This window comes from Lepidothrix coronata, unplaced genomic scaffold, assembly GCF_001604755.1.
Source record: "Lepidothrix coronata isolate B3197 unplaced genomic scaffold, Lepidothrix_coronata-1.0 Scaffold1, whole genome shotgun sequence".
NCBI lineage: Eukaryota > Metazoa > Chordata > Aves > Passeriformes > Pipridae > Lepidothrix > Lepidothrix coronata.
The window spans coordinates 33,208-57,631 of NW_016690181.1; the positions used below are offsets into that span (position 1 = coordinate 33,208).

At 40.1% G+C, this 24,424-nt stretch overlaps 1 protein-coding gene across 4 annotated transcripts in view; it reads left to right on the top strand.

Moving 5' to 3' along the window:
- RGS6 (regulator of G-protein signaling 6) overlaps positions 1-24,424 on the top strand; it is a 123,932-nt gene that overhangs the window by 4,150 nt on the left and 95,358 nt on the right. For all 4 annotated transcript variants that reach the window (XM_017812074.1, XM_017812061.1, XM_017812051.1 and 1 more), the window contains exon 2: positions 13,656-13,755. In XM_017812074.1, coding sequence (XP_017667563.1) covers positions 13,656-13,755 — 100 coding nt within the window. The remainder of the gene's footprint in view (positions 1-13,655; positions 13,756-24,424) is intronic.

A 24,424-nucleotide genomic window follows, 5' to 3' on the forward strand; every position in this document is an offset into this window, starting at 1 on the left:
GGTTTGCACTTCCAAGTTGACTGCAAGTTTTAGCAGGAGTTGTTCCCATTTAGATGGGTCATACATAGTGTCTCAGTTGTGTGCATGCTCTCTCAAGGCCAATGGGTGTTGAGTGCTCACTGCAGGAAGGATGAACTTTCTCTAACATGTAATCACTTGTTTTTGTAGAACCTGTAGACCTGTAATTCTCTCTGGTATCTCCCCTCCCCACCAGATGTGGGCAGGACAGTGGGTTCAAAAGCTGTACAAACAGTTTCAGAGGGACTATCAAATATATAAAGCAAGACTAAGTAAGCAGAGTTTATGGAGCCCTTTCCCTCCTGTTGCATGTGTGGTGCCCCCCAGAGTGCTCTCCAAGCTTGGGACTGGAGAGTGACAAGTTCTTGTACTTTCAGAGGAACAGATGTGTTGTGGGGAGTAGGATGACAAAGGAGATGAGGAGAGTGAGGCACTTGGAGATAAAGATGCAGAAAGGTGGGAAGTAACCTTCCCTGAAGTCTAAGGAACCAATAAAGAGGAGCCGCATGTTGTGAAATAGGAGGATCCAAATTACTCTCTTACTGCATCTGGAAAGCAAAGGCAAAATGCTTGTGGCAGTCAGTTGTTGCTAACAACAGTGTAGTGGGAAGGACAGAAATCTAGGCAAGAGAGGAAACAGCAAATACCAGGAAAACAAGCATTAAACCCTCAGGGTGACCAGGAATTCAGAGGCTGACAATAAAGTGACAATGATAGCATGCCACAGAACTTTGCACTCGGGTGTATTAAAGTTGATATTAAATTGAAAAGGCCGTTGCTGACTCTGTGGGTTCAGGATAGCAAGAGAAGGGACTAGGCAAATGGTATATGGAAGTTGGTGGTAAATCTTTTGTATGAATAAGGACTACAAGCAGCAGAGAATAGACACCTATTGCTTTTGGAAGCTTTTGCAGCATTATCTGCCTGATCTGAAAACCTGTCAGTAGCCTATATATCTGGAACCTAATTCTGATAACAGTGTCAAATGTGAGAAAGCAGTCAGACCTCTCTGCATATGAACTTGACTCCTGAATATGAAAGGAGAAGAACTGGTGTTGAATTTCTGGTAGAGACTGTCCTGTCTCTGCAAGCATGTTGGAGAGCTGCTTGGGTCTGGGATGCAGTCGAGAGTAAGTCCCTTCCAGCATCTCTTTTTTATGCTGGAAAACACCAGAAAATACCTGGTGGTCATGCTCTCTTAATGGCCTAGAATGCTCTCAAGAATGCCAGCTTTGAAATCACCATGCAGTGTGCAATCCCTTCTGCTTCCCTCTGGCTGTTCAGACATGTATTATTGATGGCCTTCCACCATCCTCTCCCGCCCTGCTCCTGCAGAGCTCTTGTGCACCGCTGAGCTGGAGCAGGTGCAGAGGCCAGCATGGAGCCTGAGCTGCTGATCTCCAGACTGTTGAGTCTTGTTTCTTTTCATGAATACTTCCTAACAATAGTAGGGACCACTTGATACTGGTACAAAACCAAAGTAGGCTTATAGAGAATCTTTTTTATTTTTTTCCTTCTTTATCCAGTTATTCAGTGATTACTGACTTTCTTTTTAATGTTTTACTGGTCAGTAAGAAATGCAGAGCCATGTCTTGCTGAGTTGACTGCAGGTATAAGGGTACTGTCCCCCCACAACCCTGTTTAAGTAACAGATTTATTCAGTCTTATGTTTCCTGCCTTTGCGCTTCAAACAGCTAGTGTTGTAAGACATGTTAGATGGGGGTAAAGTGTCTGATTCATGTTGATTTTCACTAGTGTTGGGGGGTTTCTCTTTTTTTCTTTTTTTTTTTAAAAGTTGTCAGCATTAAGTGCCAAATCCTGCTCACTCACTTGTTTGACTTACAGTAAAATAAGTAGCAAAAAAATCTGTCAGCACTACTTATTTCAGAGGATTTCTTTACTTTCTTATTTAGTCACATTTACATAGAACATAAACCATCACTTTTAAAGGAATGCTCTGTATTTAAAATTGTAAAGAGCAGTAGTGTACTGTTTGCCCTTTGCATTTAATCATGGTTGTGAAAATGTGATTAGACACAGCATTCAAATATGGCTGATTTAAAAGAAATTTCAGTTCACTCATGTTTGTTCATATTTTTACATTGTATGTGTGCATACATGTATATATTTTTCATTAGCCAAACATACTCATACTGGTGAGAATTTTGTGAGTCTGTCCTTAGAGAAGTGTTTTACTTCAAATAAGTCTTCTTAGCTCTATGCAAATTGCAGTGGTCATATATTAATAGAAGGATCCACATTTGGTCTCTCCATCTTAACAAAAAAGTGACATTGTTTGTGTCATAGCAAGAAACTCCTCAGTTTGTAGAAAGCAAGTGGCAAGAGAGGAGAGTTACTGAATTGCTCTGAAGAATTACTGAAGCTTACTCAAAAGCTTATTATTTAAACTACCTGAAAAATGTAATAAATTTTTAGGTTCAGGAGCTGATCACAATGAAAAACGTGAGTTTAAAGAAAAAAAAAAGTTAAAGAAACCCAATCCACTGCTGCAAGACTGCATAGTTTTATTTTAGGGTAGAATTTATGGTTAAAAATGTATTATTCTTTGTAAGATAAGGAAGCACTAAAGAAATTTCTTTGTGCAAGTTTTGTTCTTATCCACAAGAATCATTATTGTACTTTTGCTTATATCTTTTCTTAGACAGACCTATAGCTATATTGCTACAAAAAGTTAGCCCACTGAAACATGAAGTGCTGGTAAGTGTGTTAGATACCTTTTAATTGTGTTTTAGAGCTAGTTTTGTTGCTTTCTAGTTGGACAGAGAAAAAACTTGGGAGATAATTTCTTAGAAAAAGACAATTTTGAAATAGGGAGACTTTGAGTCTGCCTCAGTAGTGAATCTTTCAATACTTTGGTGACCTTAGTAATTACCTTAGCTGGTAAGATGATGATTAGATATCAAAGTGAAAACACTGTACACTCTTTTGTTAATAATTTACCATAAAATACTAGAGTCCGACTTGTCACTAATGAGATTTAATAGCATAGGGGTACAAGTCAGGCATGCTGGCATGTAACTCTTTGTATCTAAAAGTCAAAGTCATATTTTTGAGGATTGTGTGTTTATAGAAGCTGGATGGAAAAACAACTAAAAATAATCATAAAATAGTGATCTCAGTGTAGTTAGAAAACCATAAAATGTATTTTCCATCTGTGTGTAGAGTTACTTGCAGTGTATGAGGGAATGAGGAAGGCAAATCATTGTAATGTGATCTGTAACTTAGGTGCTTAAAACTCATGTTGTTTATGTGTGCTGCTTAGTATGTTACTCTGTTTCAATACATTAAATCCATATGAACTACAACCAAATTCCCCATCTGTCTCTCAGCTGACATTCAGCAATTGAAAAACATTGACTCTTGTACATATTTGTGGTCATAAAATGATCCTTTTTTCATAAATGTATTTAAAAGGCATTAAAAAGCAATATGAAGAAAAAGCATGGGTTTAGAGGTATGAAAAAAAAAAATCTGCATTCTTTCAGTCTCTAGCAAACAAATCTTCACAAAGCCTCTATTCTTCCTCTGTTCTGAAATTCAAAAGGAAATAACATTTCCTTTAGTAGTGTTACCTTTTCATCCCGGGTGGGAAGTTTGGTGTTTTTTCTGTCTTTGTCCACCCCTCCCTTTTTTAAAGTAATTTTTTAGTTTTATGTGTTAGAAAAAATAAAATTTTAAAAATTGCAAGGTGAGAGGGAGAGAAACAAAATACAACCTTTCGGTAGTGGTGAATAGGGTTTCCTCTTTTTCCTACAATTTATAGACTTCTCTGCTTTGCATCTTGAGCAGCATTTGGGGGTGGGGGGGGATGTATCTAATCTTTATTGTGGTAGGGCACTTTGCAGTGCAAAGAATTAAATGATGCACGAAATGACCTGTCACACTCTATTATGTGTCACAGTATTATATACACAGAGGAATGCTTAAAAAAAAAAGGCAGAAAAAAAATTCTTGAAGCCCTGCTTTGTTGCCATTTTTAACCGAAACATTTGGTTTCTGAGTATGTAGATATATTTCTGCGTAATTTATTTTAGCTGAGCCATGGAAGTCCATCAACTTCCAAAATAGGAAGAAGAGATATGCTGGATAGTTTCCCTCATCAATTCATTAGGAAAGGTAATGGTGGAAATTTGGTGCCAGGGCTACAACTTTCCTGCAGGGAAAAACAAAACCCAGCTTTTGTCTCTCATGCTGGAAATAGCTTATGAACTGCCTTCTGAATGGCTCCAAGTATCTTCATTACTGTAGAGAAGTTAGGAATATCCTTATGAAGCTTTGCAAAATTAATATAAAATGATTGTACACTTAGTAAATCATAATATTTTCAAGGTTGTGCCGCATAGTTTCATCTGACTTTGCCTACAATTGAAAGTGCTTTAATGAAGCTCAGATTGAATCAAGAAGCCCACAGTGTAGAAGTCTTGTCTTAGGATTCATATGTCCTCCTTTTCACTACAAATACCCTTCTGCCCTTTCACAAGGGTATGGACACAAATCTTTCCTCAGGTGTGGAGCCTAATTCCAAGTGCAAAGTTAGGCCTTACCATTTTAAACAGAAAATAGTCACTTTAAATTGGACTAGGTTTCTTTGTTTTCTTCCCCTGTATGCAGAATAGGGCCAGGAATGCAGCAGATAATTATTTCCCCCCTCAACTGGAGAGTTTACTCCTTGTTAAAGATTTGTTAGTGGGGCAGAAAACTGATTTTGCTTTAAAAAAGTGAAAACCAGAGAACAACACAGTCCTCCCTGAGTGTTTGAGGTGATAAAATTACATTCCCTGTTTATCATTATTCGGATTTATAAAGACAGCAGTACCAATGCCAGAACCCTGATTGAGCATCCACCTACTGCATCCCAACTTCTTACCTGCTTAATATTTATGTCTCTATAGTTCATTTCAATAAATAATATATTTAACTAAATACTTCAGATCAGTTAGACAGCAGTTGCTACATTTTGTAGCAAAGGGGGAAAACACTCAGTAGGAGCAACTTGTCTTTTTACATCTGCTCAGCATTGTTTAAAGTAGTTTATTTTTTGCCAGACACAGGAAAGGCCTTTTCCACCCTGTTGCATTGGAAGACTGCTTATTCCATCATATTTCAACCCACGATGCTGGGAAGAAGGTGGCTGAATAGTTGTGTCCTCCACAGCCTTGCATTGAAGGCAGGCAGGGTGGGAGGTGGCAGCTCTGTGATTCCAGCTCTGGAGAATGATGATGGGCTTTGAGAACCTTGTCCAATTCCCAGCTTTGGGAAGGTGCAAATGTGAGTCCATCTGGGGTTGTGGATTTGGTTTGAAGTGATTTGGGTGCAGTTCTAACCAGCTCTGCACTTTTATCAAGACTTGGGGAACAGATTGGTGACCCACCAATGTCTGGCATTTTTCTGTTTGGAAGTGCCTTATATTTGATGCTCCAGAGGAAAGTGAACTTCCTCTTCAAGTACTATGTTTATCAAACTTCAGTTCAGCATCATGGGGGAGAGAGGTGCTGCTTTCTCATGCCATGTCACACACAGACCACATGTAATACTAAAATTCTTATGTGCTACTTCTAAATGGGCTTGAAAAACTGTCCTCGAATAATGTTACACATTGGAGACTCAGCCCAATGTTGCTGAAAGATTCAAAATTTCTGGAGCTTTCTCAGTTCCAATACAAAAAAAACTGGTTTCAGGATATTTTTGTCTTGCATGAGAATGATTAGTTGATGGCCAGGACTCAGCGAAATTCTGGGTGTGGAAGCTAACCCCCAAAAGAAGCACTAGCAAAATCAAAGCTGTTGAACTAAACTCACTTCTGGCACTGGCCAATTCAAGTGGTTTGTGCAGTGTTATTTTTAGATGGCAGCTGGATCACAGATTTGCTTCTGGGCATTCCTGAGGCTGGGTTAATGGGCTTCACCTTTGTGCCCTGCCTGTGGTGGGATCGACAAGGGGCCCAAGTGTGTCTGCCTGCATGGGAGCAGGCACGCAAAGGAGCTCTGCCGTGTCACGTACGGCGTTTAGTCCTTCTGCAACAGTCCCCATGCGGGCTGTGAGAGGCATGTCTGCTCTTCTGCTCATTCATCACCATATGAGCAGTCTGGAGACCTGCGTAGTTTTACATTCGGTGCAGTGATGCAACAGAAGAGAAAATCTCTACCGTTTCCATGGCAACTTGTGCGTCGGACCCTGGCTGGAGCTAGGCAGCAGGATGCTGTCAGTCCCTGCAGTCAGGGACTTCAGTAGAACCTCATCAAAGGAAAGCACCTACTCCTGTGCTCCCCCAAGCCCCTCTTGTTATTAGCATATGGGGATCATGGTGAATACAATACCATAAGTGCAGATCTAGATTTCCTGTTATAACCTTATTCCATCATATTTCAACCCATGCTGCTGCTTTGTTTTGATCTGGCCTTCTATATGCAGATAGTCGTTGCAGAACACTTCAGAATTATCCATGCAAATCTTGCTGAGGATGGCATGGTCAGATGCAAGTTAGTACTAGGTGACTGCTGACCTATGTAAAATGGTCTGGAAAGCTCAATTCTGTCACTAGCTGGCACACACCAACAGCCCGGATGCTGTCAGCACCCGTGCCTCTAGCAGGACTGTTAAGGGGACAGGGGGATGGATCCTTCTTTTTTTCCCCAGAGTGGCTGTTCCTTCAATTCAGATCACATACTGAGAAACACTTTATAGATTATTCCATCCTACAAGTTTCCTGGCTGGAATAATCTTTGAATTTATGCATTTATCTCTGCATAGGTTTGCATATGTATTTGCATAGTTCATAAGTCACACAAAAGCCACTCCTATTCAATAAATACTGGATGGCAGAGATGGTATATCTTTTTTTACCAAAATGTGACTTATCATATCTCAGTCATAATTCTATGACTACTTGGTTTCCATTGGAGTGTTTTATTTAAAATTCGTATTGTCTTCACTGGATATTTATACCTTCCTACAGTCATAAGAAGCTTAACACTTCTGCTTATAGAACAAAGTAAATATTTGGTCTAATCTGTAGCTAGCCTGAGAAGGTTTTTAATTAGAGCAGTTGTACTTTAGATGGTGTAAGATCTCTCAAGCTGGTTATGTGCATATATGTGACATCTTTACCATAACTGTAGAAAGCATGGGGAAAAAATTACACCGCTGTTCACAAGAAGCTTCTGTTGTGCTATATAATGCAACAGTCCCAAGCATTTGCTACTATAATTTCATGGCACAATCCATAAGCAAGACTTTACTTTTCCTATTTTACTCAGCTTTCTAATACGCCAAAATGGCTTCCTCTTTTAAGCAATTATAGCTCATGTAGAATTTGAGCTCATTGGGAGTTGTCTGTCAAAATGTTTTTAATGAAAAATTGAGTTTGCATAACACTGACACATTGATGTCTTTTGCTTCTAACTGTTGACACTGATGGGCTAAAATGCTTGATTTTTTTGGGGAGGGAGAAAATTGCATTAGTTCAGCTCATTTAGAGATTCTCTGTTTGCTGAATTAATTTGCTAAGCTTTGTTTTTTTGCTGAATATTAAACTCTGATTTTGAACTGTGCGTATACTGCCTGAGGGAAACAGGCAGTTTTCCATGGCCACATGTTCTTTTGATGCAGCCCAGGCCTGAACAAGGGATGCCATGCAGAGCTGGCACTGCAGGCTGTGTTAGGGGAGACATGGTCCAGTCAAAATGATGCTTCCCAGACTCTGGTGTTGCACCTCAGCAGCTAAGTCACAGTTTTTACCTAAGAATTGTTTTGGTTAATTCAATTGGTGTGGTGAAACCTGTCCCTCCATGTAATGACTTGTGAGTAGATGCTCTCTTTTGTGAAGCTCTAGCTAAATTAGCAACAGTATACAATTAATCATGACAAATGCCTTGGTGGTTGTTCCTTCACTGATACCCTCTTGTTCACAGTAGAGATATATGAATGCTAAAGCATGTTACCAGTTTCAAGGTGACATTTTTAGCTCTGTTTCACCATCCCAATAAACATCTGAAGATCGCAGTTGTTATTTTCTTTGTTCCCTGACACACGTTCAAATTTGAGGGAGATATGTAGTATACTCTGCCTTTATCTGAAATAAGCTCTGAAATTTAAAATAAGCAGAGAGAACTCCATCAGGAAGAGCACAAGTTGCATCAGCACCCCTGCCCTCAGCTGTCATTGGAAGATGGCCATGTGGAAAGCAGACAAACAGCCCTGCTGGCTGGCACGTCGGTGCTCTGGTGCCATTTGATTTTGTTGGGATTGTGAAAGGTTGTCAGAGATGGGGAGCATATCTTTCCTAGTCATGTGGTGTCTGCTGTGCAAGGCACTCCAAGTCCTTCTTGGACATCTTTGAATTAAGTTTCACTACCACTGTGTATTTCGGTATTGTCTCTGTTATGCAAGAGAGGAGACTTGGACAGATGCAGATGAAGCTGATTGCTGAAGGTCACACCACAAGGCAAGGTTGTCCTTTTTCCCTCAAGGGTGCTGAAGGGTATAGCCCTTTATTTTTTTGCCTCCTCGTCCTGTTTTTGAGCAGAGTGAAATTGTCTGGACCAGTGAAGCAAGTTGGCTTCAGGCATCTTGTTAAATTAACTTTCCTTGTCTGTGTGTGTGGGCTGTGTGGCAGGAGTCAGCAGGTGCAAAAGGTACAGGCATACTGGCAGTGTCAGAGGGCTAGTCAGAGGCACTTACGGGACCCATAAGAGTTGGCACTGGGAGAAACAGCCTATTTTAAACTTACATTTCAGTCAAGAGTAAAAGATCAAATGTATTTATAATTATTGCCATCATGCTAGCTGACAACAGATTGACCTTTTCCTCCATGCACCATCCAGCTCCACCAGTATGCATGAGAGCTGCCGTCAGCCAGGTCAAAAAGGATATTTGCAATTGCACAAAGCTGTCTGTCTAACCCTATACATTTAATATTAGCACTGATGAGTGATGCTTGGAGACTCTCCAGCCACGGGTTAGCTGGTGACAGGAATCCCCCCAAGAGTAGGGTAGCTGCTGTGAGTAATTGGTCAGGAACCTGGTGCATACCAAAATATTCAGAAATACGCAGCAGGAGCTTTCCTGCGGGGTCCAAGGGAGTTTGTGCAGCTAATTCAGAGGCTAGAATATGAAAAGTGCATTGTTTTCCTCACTAACTCACAAAAATAAAATGGGACTGTGGTGGCCTCTGACATCATTATGTGGTTGTCACTCAGTCGCAATTGAACATGTTCAGCCAGGTAGCTCCAGTAGCTGCTGGTGGTGTCCAGGCATGGGGTTGTGGGAGGTGGGAACTGTTAGCTTTTCTTTTTCATGTGTTACTTGCCCTTCCCCTCAGCATGTCACCTTCAAGGCTGACCTTGACCAGGGCTCAGCAAGGCTGTGCATGCTAATGTGCAGCAGAAGGGGTGCCTGCTTTACTTTGGTGCTGGGAGAAAGAAAAGCTACTGCAAAGCTGAGAGTCGTTTTCCCTCTTATAATGGTAGCAGCAGGAATGTTGTGTGACACTGACCCAAAGTTCCCAGGCTGTGGTTGTTACATTTGTTGTTGTATTATGACTCAGTTATTCTAACACATCAACAAATGTAATCTTTTATTTGCCCCTTCCTCAGAAAAAGGACTTCTCATCTTCCAGTGATAGACATCTTGGCTCTGACAGAAATTCAAGGTCTTCTACTTTGTGCCTTCAGCCTCCTTAGGCCAGCAAAAGTGCTGATAGTGGAAAAGAAGGTCTTATGAGTACTAGCAAATCCTACATATACATTAAATCCCCAACACATTCTGTGTCACAGAATATGTTGGTAGCCTCTCATAAACTACTTGCAGTAGTTTATGTCTCCACTAATGTGTTCCTGAAGCCAGAAGCCCTTTTCAATGCAATGCAAATGGAATAATGTGAAATAAAAACATTCTGGATAAATGTAGGGAGCAGAGTTGTCAGCAACCAGGCAGGAGGAAAGGCAGATCTGGTTTGTTAGGCATACATTACAGCGTGTAGCTAACAGTGACAACAGATACATGAATTGCTCTGGCCTTCTTGGGGAGATACTGACCCAGAATCCACTTGGAGGGAAGAATAACCATTCCCTTTAATGATGCAAAATCAGACTAGGTTGAAAGAGCAGTGACCCCTGTCATATAAAAAAAAAAAATATTGCCTGTTCTTACTATGACTTTTGTTGGGCAGTAGTTCACTGAAGCTTGCTCATTTAGGAGTGATAAATATGAGAATGCTTTGTTGCGCTCGTTCTTGCCTCCTACCCTGATGAAATGAACTGTCCAGGGGCTCTGCCAAACAGGGAAACCTAAGGGATATTTAACGACATGCAGAAGCTGAAGGGAGACTCATTAGTGCTCAAGTGTCTAAGTAACTCTTTTAAAAGCTAAGATGAAAAACTTTGATGAAAGTGACCTTCATGCTTGATGTTCCCTCTTTGCTTTTCTCCACACTTGAAGCTCTAATAATCACTTTTTTTCCACTTTGTTACTGTATCACTTAATTCATGAAACATTTCCATAGCTCAGCAGGAATTTGGCTAGTAGTATCTGCAAGCATTGGATGCATGCAAAACAAAGGCTGATACAAAGGGTCAGATCTTCTCTTTGTAGTGAACTGAACAAAAACTGGACATAAGTTGCTAGATACAGGTTTTTAATATTTTAATTAATACTTGATTATAGGTTTAAGAAAAGATAAAATTATCATCAAATGTTTCTTTGAGTATGCCATGCTGTCCCCTCTGAGCAGTGCAAAAATTTGCTGGAGAGCACAAGGAAAGCATGTTGGGAATGGAAAGAGTATGTACAACGAGGGCCTTGTAACCCTGGGGACTCTTGGGCAGCAGACTGAAAATGCAGTGTGTGCTGAAGGAGGATGACATGTGTAGTCATGTCTAGACCAAATGAGAGGACAGGGAAGAAAGGAGATATGGCATTTGAGTAGAAAGGAAAGGAAAGAAGAAATAAGGAGAGCATTAAGTGCCAATAGTCAGACTGGAAGACAAGAGTAAGAAGGAGCCATTTGGGAAGGAGTTCCCTGGAGTAGTTTTCTTTATTTTTGATTTAAAATTGCAGCAGGCTTTTGTAATTGTGACTGAAACTGAAATTAATGGCCCCATTTGAGATACCAGTGCCTGCATGATTGCTTGAAACAGGGAATAGTTTAGGTAAAAATAATGTATCTTTCTTTTAAGATAATTAAAGTTTTATTTTGCTTGAAATGGAACTTTTCATAGGGTGTTAATGGCATAAATCATGCTGATGTTTCTTTAGCTTACATTGAGCAAAAGAATAAAAAGTTTATTTTCCTGCATTGAAATAATTCTTTTAGCTTATTTTTCATTCTGAATTTTTCATTGAAGTGAAAAAAGAGAAAATAACAGTTTTACCAAAAATTATTCTTGTGATTTTTGAAGCTCTTAAGTGTTCCTGGAGACGTGGAGGACTCATAACACATTCTAGGGTAGTTTCCTCCTAATTTGCATGGAGAAAATCTTCCTCTGATGTCAGCTACAAGTGCATACAGATGAAGGTACGTAACAGGCTTTTTCATTGCCTTGCAGAAGTGGTTCTTAGTCTGACTGACCTTGGATGAAGTTTAAAACTCAGAATGGAGTCAGGCTCTTCTCTGTGATGCCAAGCAATAGGACAAGAGGCAACAAGCAGAAATGATGCACAGGGAGTTCCACCTGCATATGAGGAAGAACTTCTTTACTGTGTAGGTGACTGATGCCCAGAGAGGCTGTGGAGTCTCCCTCACTGGAGATATTCAAGAACTGTCTGGATGCAGTGTGCTCTAGGATGACCCTGCTTGAGCAGGGAGGTTCGACCAGATGACCCACTGTGGTCCCTTCCAACCTGCTCCATTCTGTGATTTTGTGTTCACCCTTCACAGGCAACTGAGATGCCATGTCCCTCTGGTAGGTCTGGCATTGGAGCACCATGGCCTTAGGTAGGTCTGAGTTGATGACAAGTGATGCTGTCAGGCTCCCCTCAACACAGTGAAATGCTTCTTGTCCACTCTGGAGAAGAGCAGTTACCCCTCCAGGTATCAGAGATGAGCAGTTCCTTCTCCAGATATCCTCAGATTGGAAAAAAGCCCTGCGTTTTTAATCAGCAAATAACTTTGGATAAAGCTCAGCTAAAGGGGAAAAGGTGGTATTAATTTTCATAGAGATTGGGTTGTGGAAAAAGTAGCATTATTCTCTCAGAAATTAATTGTAGGTACCCAACTGTCATGTAACCTATTAAGTATGTCAGGATATTTTCATCTTTGTGACTTCATTCCCACTGAGAATTTGTTCAGGACATGTGTTAACTTACAAGTAATATATAAACAAGGTGTGAACAGTTCAGTTTAGTGGTAACCTGAGGTTAAAAACACAGTGATCAAATTCAGTGTCTGAAGTTGGCAGGGAGATTGTCTTACCACCTTGGGAAGACTTGAAATTAAACTTGTTTTGAAATGTAGGTGTTAAGTCTGTGAAAAAAAATCACTTGTGCATCTAAATGAAGCAGTTTTCCGAGTTGAAGAGAGCACGTTGAGCTCTTAGGCTGCCTTAGGAGAGAGAGGGCCTGTGCTCCCACCATGTAACCTTTCTGCTGGGGTTACATTTTGTAGCATCTGTGAGGAGAAAATCTTTAGGTAAAATCAGAGCTGTACTCCCTGTCTGGCTGCCCTTGGCCCCTGTCACCAACAGCAGGTAGGGCTGTGCTGTCAGCTGCTTGAGCTAACAAAGACAACAGCTTTGGGTTTATTTTTGTTGGGCTTCTGAGACCTTATTAACTTGAAGAGAGTTTTTGGAGATACTGAATTTCTGCACTGTGCTTCTGTTTAGCTTTTTGTTCTCCCTGGTGTTGCCTTCAAGTAAATGTATGGGGAGTAGCCTTAAAAGGAGCAAAAATTCCTTCCCATTTTAGAGTAAACAGGAGGAGAATTAAGCTCCTTCCTGTAGTAATTGGATCTTCTGATTGCCATGGCTTTTGAAGATGATGGTGTATTTTCCTGTATGTAATGGATTATGCATGTGCCTGTGAACTAAAAGGTAGCTTGGCTGTGAAATTCCAACGAGTTTTTCTCTACAATCATTTTACTCTGGTTGTTTACCTTGTAGGCTGACCATGGGCGTATACCATCCTAGCCTACAGCATGAGGCAGGGGAAGTCCAGTTGTTGTGTCTTGCATTCTTCTCAAGCCATAGGCAGTGACTGTCTGGGACCCTTTGGAAAATGAAAGCCCTTGCAAGGTTACAGTATTGAGGATTCAAATGAATGTGGGAACAGAGGTGAAAGTGGAATGGATGGAAAGCTCCTTAAGCTGGTTGAAGTGTAACCCAGTTCATCTATGGAGTAAACCGCAGCTTTCTGTCACCCCTGGTCAGCAAAAAAAAAGCACAGTTGCAGTTGGCTTGTCAGTATCCAACCACTGTCTTCAAAGCTTGTCTGTTGTCTCAAGATTTCTAATCTCAGGGTTTAAATTTGGATGATAGCTGTGTCTCTAGGTCTGTGTTTGTGCAGTAATGCACATGGTATATTTGAAGACCATCCTACCAGCGGGCCTCCAAAGCACTCATGATATGTAAATGTTACAATCACTGTTTTGCATAAACCACAAAGCCTTTCCTTTCTTTTGACAGATTGAAGACATCGTTACAAGAATGCAGGATGACAAAACAGGTGGAGTTCCCATCCGCACTGTCAAGAGCTTTCTGTCCAAAATCCCCAGTGTCGTCACTGGTAAGAACCCTGGTTAACAGAGAAGAGAACATAAGCTGATACTTGCTGACTATAAGCAAACATGCTAAAGCCACAAAAAAGTAGGAACATAAGGAAAAAATGCCTCCGTCTGCTTAATTTTTCTGCACATTGTTCTGTTACAGGCTGAAGCATTGAACAAATATTTCTTAATTATGTTTTAATAAGCAAGCATTTATATTTCTTTGGGATGAGTTATTAAAAAATGTTATATAGCTTTTGTGGCTATCAGAGTATCACCAGTCAGAGTCATTCCCTATGACAGGGGTAGGACAATCTTAGGCAAGAGGTCAGGAAAGAGAGTTGAAAGTATTTTCTCACTCCTATGCAGATACTCCTACTGGACTTGAATTACAGGTAAAGGAATGTGAAATACCTTTCATGCATGTGTGCTGCTTTATTAAAGCTCTATGTACAAAAGCGTGGGTGGTGCAGAAACTGGGAGCGAGAGTACAAAACTGTTCTTCCATGTATTTCCAGACAGAGTATCTTCCAGTGCAATGGAGACTTTTGCCATTGATAGATGATGAGTGATTCAGGATGATGTGAATTGTATGGAGGATTTGCATTTGGCTTTCTGGTACCCATTTTCAAAAGTAGTATTGACTACAGTGGCAAAAACTACTATTTTCCCTCTCTCCACCAGTAGACCATTGTCCAGTGTGAGATACCCAACTACTCCTGACACTTTGAATTTATAATGTTGTGTATCTTTGTAAAGCAAATACAGTTTTCTCTGTCTTGCTGAGTCTCTTTCCAAATCAGACCAGATACTCACACTGATGAGTCTGTTTAGGGAAGTTTCCCCTCCTGTTTTGAGAAGTGAGGGGCATCATTCTCTGTGACTGTGATTTCACTGCAGTAAAATTCAAATGGTCATTAAAAATGTAAAAGTTGCATTATTGCATTTAGACACCACCAATAACTGAGAGAAGACTGACACTTCAAAGGGACCTTTCTCGCTCTTGGGATTTTTATCCTATTGTAAAGTAATGGAAAAATTCCTCTTGTCAACAGGGATGCTGGCAGTGCAGCTGGTGTCAAAGCATTGCAAAGAGGGTTCCCTGCAGAGGAACATATGTGATACTTAAAGCACTTAAAAAATGTTTTTACTGTAAAAATTGTTGGACTGAGCAGAGTTTGAAGTTGTTTTGATTGATTCAGGAGAGTGATTTGATTTCCTTGCATCAGAAAAAATGTCCGACTTAAGCTACAGGAATGGAATACAAATCTAAAGGGTTCCTGGGGGTAAGTCAGGCAATATAAAAATTGGAATGACGTTTTTACTTAAAGGTATCTCAGTCCAATTATTTTCTTTTTATTGAGCAACAGACTCTTCTGTTTGAAATTGATTTCAGGGTAGTGACTCAGTGTAACTGGCAGTTTCAGGGTTAGGGTTTTACAGGGGAAAAGAAACATGAATCCAGAATGAGATGTGAAAATTATGTTACTAAATTGCAGGTTATGGCTGGATCAGGTATGAGCTAATTATTCTTGAAGGTTCCTGGGGAAAACAACCAGTTTTCTGATTTGAAAACTTATTGCATAAGCTCAAGTCTGCAATACACAGACTGGATGTCTTAGGATTGACTCAGCTAAAACAGGTTTCTGGTATTCCCGTTCATATTCATAGCATTAAAAAAGTAATTGATCTAATCATCAAGGTACCTCATGTTACTCAAAAGAAAAAGGAAACAGGAGACCTCATAGCATCTTTAAACCATAGTTAGGAGCTCCCTGGCATGATTGAAACTGCTCCTTTGCACTCGGTTCTGGAACAGGAGCTGCAAGTGCATTGTCTTGAAATGGTTGGTTTTCACAACACAGGGAATAGTGAGAGGGTGAAGATAAAATAAGAATAAAACCTCTCTCCAAACCTCACAAAAAATTCTCAGATTTGGAGGGGAACAAGCTCAGTACCATTCCCTTCACGTGATTTGAAGACACCTCCCTTGTGATGCATGGACAGTGCATGAAGCTTCTGAGTTTGAAAAGTGTAGGAAAATAATAGCCCAGCTGAGAGCCCAAAGTGTTCTCCATTTCTCATTTCTCCTTTCAGATGCATACACCTGCCTATTTGCAGACCAAAACCAAAAGAAATGTATCTAAAATATCAGTACTTGTGATGGGTGAAGAGGCAACAGCATCTACATTTGAATGGAAGCTGAGGACACTGCATTTGTTCAGTCTGGGGAAGGAAAAACTGAAGGGAAAGAGAGGCTATAGAGAAGACAGGATCAGATCCTTTCTCTGGAGTGCATGGTGAAAGCACCAAAGACAATGTACACACATTGGAGGGAAAGAAATCCCAACTAAATTTAGATTTAGGGGAAAAAGTTATTTATGGTCAGAGCAGCTGAGCATGGGCCCAGTGGCCTGGAGAAGCTGTGGAACCAGTGGTTTGCAGCTGTTCAGGGACCTCTGAGCCCAGCTGAACTGAGCAGTCTGACCCAAATGTGCACTTGGCCTTGCTTTGGATGAAGTTTGCACTAGGCAACCTCCAGAGAATCTTTCCAACCTGAACTATTCCTATGATCATTGGATACTCAGTTTTAGTGCTTGTCTAATTCTGCACAAGGTCATGAACACAAGAGGAAGAGCTTGTATTTTCAAAAACGTGGTGCCCCCTCTTGGGAAGAGCTTAATTCTAGAGCCTGGCGTTCTCACACACTTTTTATTTCTACCTGAAAAATAAAACAGCAATGCTGAGATGTGATTTACTTGGCAGGCTCACAGTGACTGTGATTAACAGGGATTTATTTTTGCTTGACACTTCTATTGTAATTGCTTCTCACAGGAGAAATGTCAAATCTTAGAGAAAAAGAAATATTACAGGAGTGCTTTGGTGCTCTAAACAGGCAGCTCTGTTTATAGTACAGCAAAGTGGGTGTTTGATTTAAAGTTTGAATACCAGGGAAAGAACTGCTCATCTGTGTTTTGCTTTCATCTGTCCTGATGCCTTAGGTGTGAATGAGGCATTGGGTAATATGACGAGAAGGAGCCTCAGGGAGTTATCATTAATGGTCCTTCCTTGACAACAGGAATCTGGGAAAAAGGATGGAAAAAACTTTTTTGAATGTATGATTAGTCTGTGTGGGGATACTGTGACAAAGACACATTTTAATCTGCATTAGAGGTAGCTTTGCATACCTACTTCTCCAGCTTTTGGCTCAAAGTAGGTCAGTCAAAGGAGGACATATCACACCATTATCTTCTTGGTTAAATCTTCACTTTTACAGACAAGCCATATAGAATGAAAGTAAGATGGAACCAGTCTGTGTGGCATCTGTGTGCATGTGTCAGACATTGTCCAATGTTAAGTTTAGAGTATGGAGTGAAAAAATGCCTGAGAGCAGGTATTGAGTAGTGTTGTGATCCATGCCCAGAATGGATTGTGAGCCAATGCACATGATGGCAGTTGCTGCAATAAATGGAGTTGTACATTTGTCTTCTAGTGAGAAAAAATTTCCTCGGTAATGATTTTGTTTCTGTAAATGAATTGGCAATTCTCTATTTTCCCAGTCATCAGACTCTTGTAAGAACATCTCATTATACTAACTAGCAACAAAACTGTTTTTCTTTTTTTTTTTTTCAATTTTCTTGTAATTGCACCTTAAAACTAACCTCCTTTTTATTAGGAGTACCAAAACCACACTTTCTTCTCCCACTGATTCAGACTTGGTCCTATATAACGTTGCCAGAACAAGTCAAAGAGAAGTCAGTGCTGCAACAGCTAAGCTTTCCAGTGCAAAAAGCTGCCTTCATGCTTCCCAGTTTGCCCCACACTCCCAAACTCATTCCAGATTCTCCTGGGGTTTTTTTGTACTGATTCTGTGTACCAGCATCTTTGCTACCATAACCCAAGGGAGACATGCAGCCTAAAATCCTTGCACTATTCTGCCCTCCTCCCAAGAGATTTTGAAACAGCTGCATTCTGACCCATACCCCCGACTTCAAGCGGGCCTGTCCCCATAGCTCCATTTTGAGTGACGCCTCCTCCTCCCAGCAGCAGTCCCCTAGCTGGTCCCTTGCTCACTCACTGTTCCTCACCCTTACACCAACACTCAGTTCTCTTCTTGCGCTGCTCCCAGAGCTGCTTGAGTGGCTGTGAGCAGACTGATGGGTTATGTCCTGGCTGCACTGTCTTGGATTAACTGCTGCCATGCAAGCTTCATGCACACAAACCTGCCAGTGCATTTCACTCCTGTCCTGTCATGTCTGTCTTATGTAAGTCCTGGACCTCTCTGAGCAGAAAGTGCCAGTATTCCTGAAATGTGCCAGATGGCCTGTCGCTACTTGAGACTCAAGAGCTAAACCAAATTTAAACTGCCGTGTGTCTCTTGTCTGAAGAAGCCAGCATGTGTCTTGGCAAATGCCTGTGGAGTTGTCCCAGAACACATCAGAATGTCACTCACTCAAAGCAAATGCATTTGGCTGGAGTACAGAAATCCCACAGTGTTGTGAAAGAGAGACTTTATTATTGATAGTGTTCCCTGGTGATGTAGTTCAGGACAGACAAGTTCTGCTGGAGGATTTCATACACCCATTGCGAAATGAGATCCCTTGGAGCCAGTCTTGAGGGTGTTGCCTTTTCCCTTCAGAGGAGCTCAAACACAGCTCTCATCCAGATATGGCAGCCAGAGGCACAAGGAAGAAATGAGTTCCTTGTGTCCAGGGTTTGAAAGGCCCCTGTTCAGATGAACTGTACAAAAAAAAGACGTTGTGGTGTGGGGAGCAGGACCAGGACTGGCAATGCTGGCTGGCCAGAGCCAGTACCCATCACCTGGCAGGTCCTGGAGAGCAGGCTGCAAGGCTGAGTGCTTGGTCAGAATGTTTGCTTTCTTAATGCCGTTTTTTCAGGGGTAGAACTTGCCTTGGTGCCTTTCAGAAAACTACTTTCACTGGGACCAAAACCTCCATGAGCTGACTACAAATGGATTTGTCTTCCCCAGGCTGTCTGTCCAGCTACTTGCATCGCCTACCTACAGGGCTTTACCTGCAGGACTGAGTCTGATAAAGATTTCCCTCAACATCTGGGTAGTTTTGTTCTAGATCTTATTTTGTCTTTCCTCTGTAATTTTACTTTGAAAAAATGGGACACTTGAAATGTGGTACTGTCTCTTTTTCAGTCAAAGTTGGAAGATGTAGATAGTCCCAAATCTAAACCAAGTTCAATTTTTTACTAAACATGAATGAGCCTATTTAGTTAAAACAAGCAAACAAAACCTACAAACAGATGAAAAAAAAAAAAAAAACAAAAAAAATTTGCCAAAAACTTAAATCAATATCCAAACTAATTTTGAGGTGTTTATTGATTTGTAAATAGTTTAAAGAACATGTTCATGGGTTAAAATTGACATATGTTTATATGGGCATATATAGTAGTGTATAATTTTTGATAGTTTTTCACATTGATATACAGCAGATGCTGCACAGTAAATTCAGTAGTTTAGCAGTCGGTTGGTGGAAACTGGCTTGCCAAATACTGGTCAAGCATACAAATCCATTTATTTCTCATAAAAAATCAATTGTTCTGAGCAAGTTGCATTTAAACTAATTCAAGTCAAGACTGGGTTTCGTTATAACAACTTATATTTCCTTCTTTTATGCATCTCTTCTTCAAATTGCACCCAGTGGAAATGTAATCCATTCATCCCTCAATAAGAAGTCTAGTATTTCAAAGCTGCTGTGAATCACACAGCATTAGATGTGTCAGCAATTACATGAGTAGCGCATGCCTTGCAATTATCTTTTATCCTGTATCTTTCTCTTAAGCTCTCTATTCGCATGCCAGGAGACAAATTAACCCAGTTAAGGAGCCAAAGACTTATGCTGTCTTCATCCACAGCACCCTCCTCCATCCCTTTTTCTCCTTAACTGCATCCAGTTTTTTACCTTTCAAAGTGTGAGAGGGATGACAGAGGAAAAGATGAAAATCAGCTCCCTGAAGTATAGCAATTCTTTGCCTGTTTTTAATATGCAAATCAACACCTCATAAAGCAAAAGTTTAAAGGATTTGATTTTCAGAGGACAAGGGGAATAGTAGATTAATTGAATAGGATATAGTTTTCAAAGAAGAGAAAGCAACCAAAATTAACATTCTAAACAGTGAATATTCAATACATCTGCACATGTGTACACCTAAATACATGTAAATAGTGCGCAATTTTTCTTAAGAACAAGCCTAAGAGTGGTAACTGTTGCACTCAAGAAATAACCAAAGACAGGTTTCTGCATTTGTAGGTGCTATGCAGAGTGAGGACTGCTAGCGTTTGTGTATCACTGCCCTCTGCTGCAGCCAAGTTCACTTTGTACAGCTTTTCACAAGCTGTGCTGTGTCTGTATTGTGTGTTCCAAGCTCAGGTGTAGTTTGTGTGCTGCATTTTGTATGCCACAGTAGTGGTCCTCCCTAGCTGTGTGGCATAAACTCAGCCCAAATATTGGGGTATGTGTGACTTGACAGCTACTCCAAGCTTTGAGAGGAAGGATGGCTTTCATAGCTGGCCATTGATGCCACTACTATGTGTCTGCTTCATAGTTCTCCATCCTCTTCAGGATCTCCAAAAGCATGCTTGTACATCATATGAAGCTTACACATCCCTTAAAAATGTGTGCATGCATTATGGGAAAAATCCTAAATGATTAAATGAAATCAACCATCACTTAAAATTACCAAAATTGGGCATTTTACATACCCATGTTCTTTCATATGACAGCACTTGAAAGTAGTCATACCTGAGATGGAAAACACTGGAGGAAATGCGCATCACACCGGTGGGTGTATTAAAATCTGGCTTAGGCCACTGAAACACTTAGGAAACACATCCTGAGGCTTTAGTATTCAGTCAGTAAAATGGTCTCTCAAGTGCCTAAAGCCCTAAATATTATGAGAACTTTAACTTCCTTATGTTACAATTGTGAAGCTCCTTCCTGGTCCTACTTGTCCTTGCTGTATTTCAACCTCTGCATCTGCCAAGTGAAGCTATGACAAATCAGAAATGTAAAGAGTTATGCTGCATGGATATTCCTGTGGCCAGTGAAACTACAATGAAAAATCACCAAAATCACCAAATGGTCCAGCTTTATCTTTCTGCATTGACTTGTCTGTTTTCTCTAAACACCAGGGATACTGGCAAAAGGCGAAGTAAAACCAAGAAGACCTTCCAACCACGTGAGCAAAAATTAGAACACAAAATTATCATTTTTCTTATTGGTGAACATGATCATAAAAATTGCTGGGCTGGAAAGCATCAAATGAAAGCTATGAGCATGGAACAAAGCAGATCTATTAAAAATGGTTTAAATTTTTTTGCCCCCCCAAGATTTGCTTTTAGGTCTTTTCAGGCTTTCAGTTGAGACTAAAAGCTGGAAGAGAGACAGATTCATGATAAATTGCCTGCTCAGCTCCAGTGTTTAGATGAATTGGTAATTCCACCACAATAACAAAAAATATTACATATTAAGAACATTTTATTGCTGACTGCAGTTTTATTCTGAAACAGCATTTAGCTGATGGAATATTGTGGCTAATGAATAAAGCATTAAAAGAAAAAGTCAACAAATTTCAATGCCTGTAGAAGTACATAGGGGTGAATGATAAATGCTTTTCTGCATTCATCTTGCAATCTTCAAAAGCGCAGCATTATTACAGAAAGTTCTTTCCAGATCTGAATGACACAGCAAAAGAGCAGAGATTAATTATAAGAAATGTGTGGCTTTGTTTTTTTGGATGTGAGTGTTGAGCAGACTGCACTCAAGATGCAATACGTCACCTCTTCTGTCTTCACTTCATAGCAACCTGGGAGTTGTGTGGTGAAGGATCTACCAACAGTTTTGTTTTTTCACACCTCTTGCTTTGTTTCTGCCCTGCCTCCAGCATTCCTGTGGGCTGCTAAGCATCAGATTCTCAGCAGAGCAGCTTTGCTCCTGCTGTGCCCAAGAAGCCACATACCCACCAAGGAGTGTGGGAGATTTGACCCTTAGACAAACCAGTTTTACTTTGAGGTACTGCAAAGTGCCCAATGGTAATCAATAGCAATGTGAAGGCACAAATCTCTGAGTGTGGTTTAACAACTATTACTTTGAATCTATTGCTTTAATTCAATGCCATTCCAACCATTAGAAAAATAAACCACTCACATTCATTACTGGGTGAATATGTCTGTCTCATTCTGTATGTATATTCTGTTCATTGTTATCTAGCATTCTTTGGCTTTTTTTAGTGAAAGTAACTTTCAGGATATTATTTATTGAGCAGATTCTTACTTGCATTTTAATTAACAAGTTTATATTGCAAAAACCCAAGAGTTTGTTCTGGGGTTCAATTTTCGTGACTTTAATCGGTGTGTTATTGTAAAGAAACGTGGAAGTTAACTTCAATAACTGTAAATGCAGTCTCATAAATAATTTTTACACATCAGGTTTGATAGGTGAATGAGTCTTGTATTTTTGATATATTTCAGTTACAACATTGAAGTTACCAGTAATATAACTGTTGGTGCAAAGGAAGGGTTCAGTTTGGTTTTCTGCTTTAAATAGTACAAAGAATTACACAGAGCACCAGCTTATTTTTACTAGTCATAAATAGCACACCACTCAGAAATCACTGTTGCTGAAAGCTGAGTTGAGCAGTGAGAATATATCTCCAGAAGATGCTGTAGCTGAAGAGGATTGTATAGTGCTAGAATAGGCAAACTGTATGGCCTGGTTCATGTGGATACCCTGCATGGTTGACGAATAACTTGTTTTATTCTCCCTCTTCCAGTAGAAATACGCAGCTCTGTGGTGTGTTGTGTATTTGCACTGCATAGTGCCTGAAAGTGCCATAGATTTGGCTTTAGAACCTTCTATAAGAAAAGACAAACAGGAAAACAAAGAAGCTTTCAGGCTTCCCATGCATATCCATTATTATAAATAATATACATTTGCATGTTTTCTTTAACTTTTTTTTTTCCTGCATGGATAAATCTCTCAAAATTGCATGCTGGTTTCCCATGGATTTGTTTTGAGTGTGGTGTGGATTGATGAGCTTGGATATTTTGATGTATGATTCACTACCACATGCAGAGAAGAAAATTATATTTTGGTCCTGCAGAGAAATAAAACTAAGCAATTAGGTCTTCGTTCAGTTAATTCCTATTTGATGGCTGCATGCTTTGCTAGAAGAGAGTCTCAGGATTCCATTACAAGGTCACTTGCACTATAACAATTTTCTCCATGCGGATACCTCCTCACTATGGCCAGATTAACTCTTACCTAGAAATGAGTAATAAAACTTGCAGGAAACTTTGAGAAGTTGGTTAATGTAAAATGCTAATTATACTCATGGGCAAAAAAATAACATAGACTGATAAGAAAAGTGTGTCTCTAGCAATGGAAGGGTTTACATCCAATTATTATGGTTTTGTGTTGTATTGGGTAGGAAATCTGTTATTTTTGTACCTATTTTATTGTGGATAGGATTGTCTCTCATTTTTTTTCCCCTCAGATTTTTGTTTTTTGGATATGCGATTGTTTGCTGATTGATGCCGAAACAATTGTCAAATAAATCTGAGTGAATAATTTCTAAAAGGTTTTTCTTTTGTGGTATTATACTTTTGAGCTAGGTATTCACTAATTTTCATACCTATTTTCTGAATAGGTTAGACTCCCAGTGTTATTTTGTTGAATGCTGTCTATGTTTTTTTCCTACCAGAGAGACAGTGACAGGTGAGCTTTCTAAGGAAACAGTAGTAACCATAGAAAAGAAATAAAAGTTACTATGTTCTGATAAAATTTTGATCACAAAAATATTCAAGGCTGTCATTGCTGAAGCCAGTGATTTGGACAGTGCCATATTCATCAAAGCTTATTTCTTTTGTCAAGCAGAAAAAACAGAATCTGAAGACTAAATCTTTTGAAATATGATTTATAGTTCTGCACTGTAGTATCCCATGTTCATAATTTATGTCATTCCTACATGGGTAGTTCATTATAGTTTGTTTTCTTTGGGGTTTTTAAGTAGGAAGAGGTGATGTTAGAGTCTGTAAGAATGTTGGATCCTTGACACAGTGGCTTGCTTTTGTGGAGAGCTATAAGAGTACTTGGAGGTGACATGTGCCAAGAAGTTGAAAACACACAACTTAAAAATGGGAGAGGGGAGGAAATCTCCCACAAACAATTAAAAAAACCCCAAACTTGACAAAAAACCCTTTCAAAATGAGCTTGTTGGTATGCATGTGCTTACTGATTTCAGAATTTTGCTTTGCCCCAAGTTTGGTGTGTCTGGGCACCATGTTGTGCCCAGCAGGAGCTGACAGGAATCAGCTCAGGCACTGCAGCCATCTGCCCAGCAATAAATAACATGGATGTAAAGGCTCACAAGTCTTAATTTGCGTCCTTGAACTGTTGCAAGTGCAGTGCATGTTCCTGGGCTGACTGTGGGTAGGCAGAGGAGGGATGGAGACCCTTGCTCATTGTGCTGACCTGTGCAGCAAGAGGTTGTGGTGGTCCTTTCATTAGATCTGCATACATACATCTTTCCTGTCTCAAATCCTCTTTACAACTGTAGATCTTACAGGAAAGTATTCATCTTTAAAAATTCCTGGCATAAAAAAAATCAGCTGTTACCTTAAAAAACTTACTGTCACCCTTCAAAAAGTAGTAATATGCT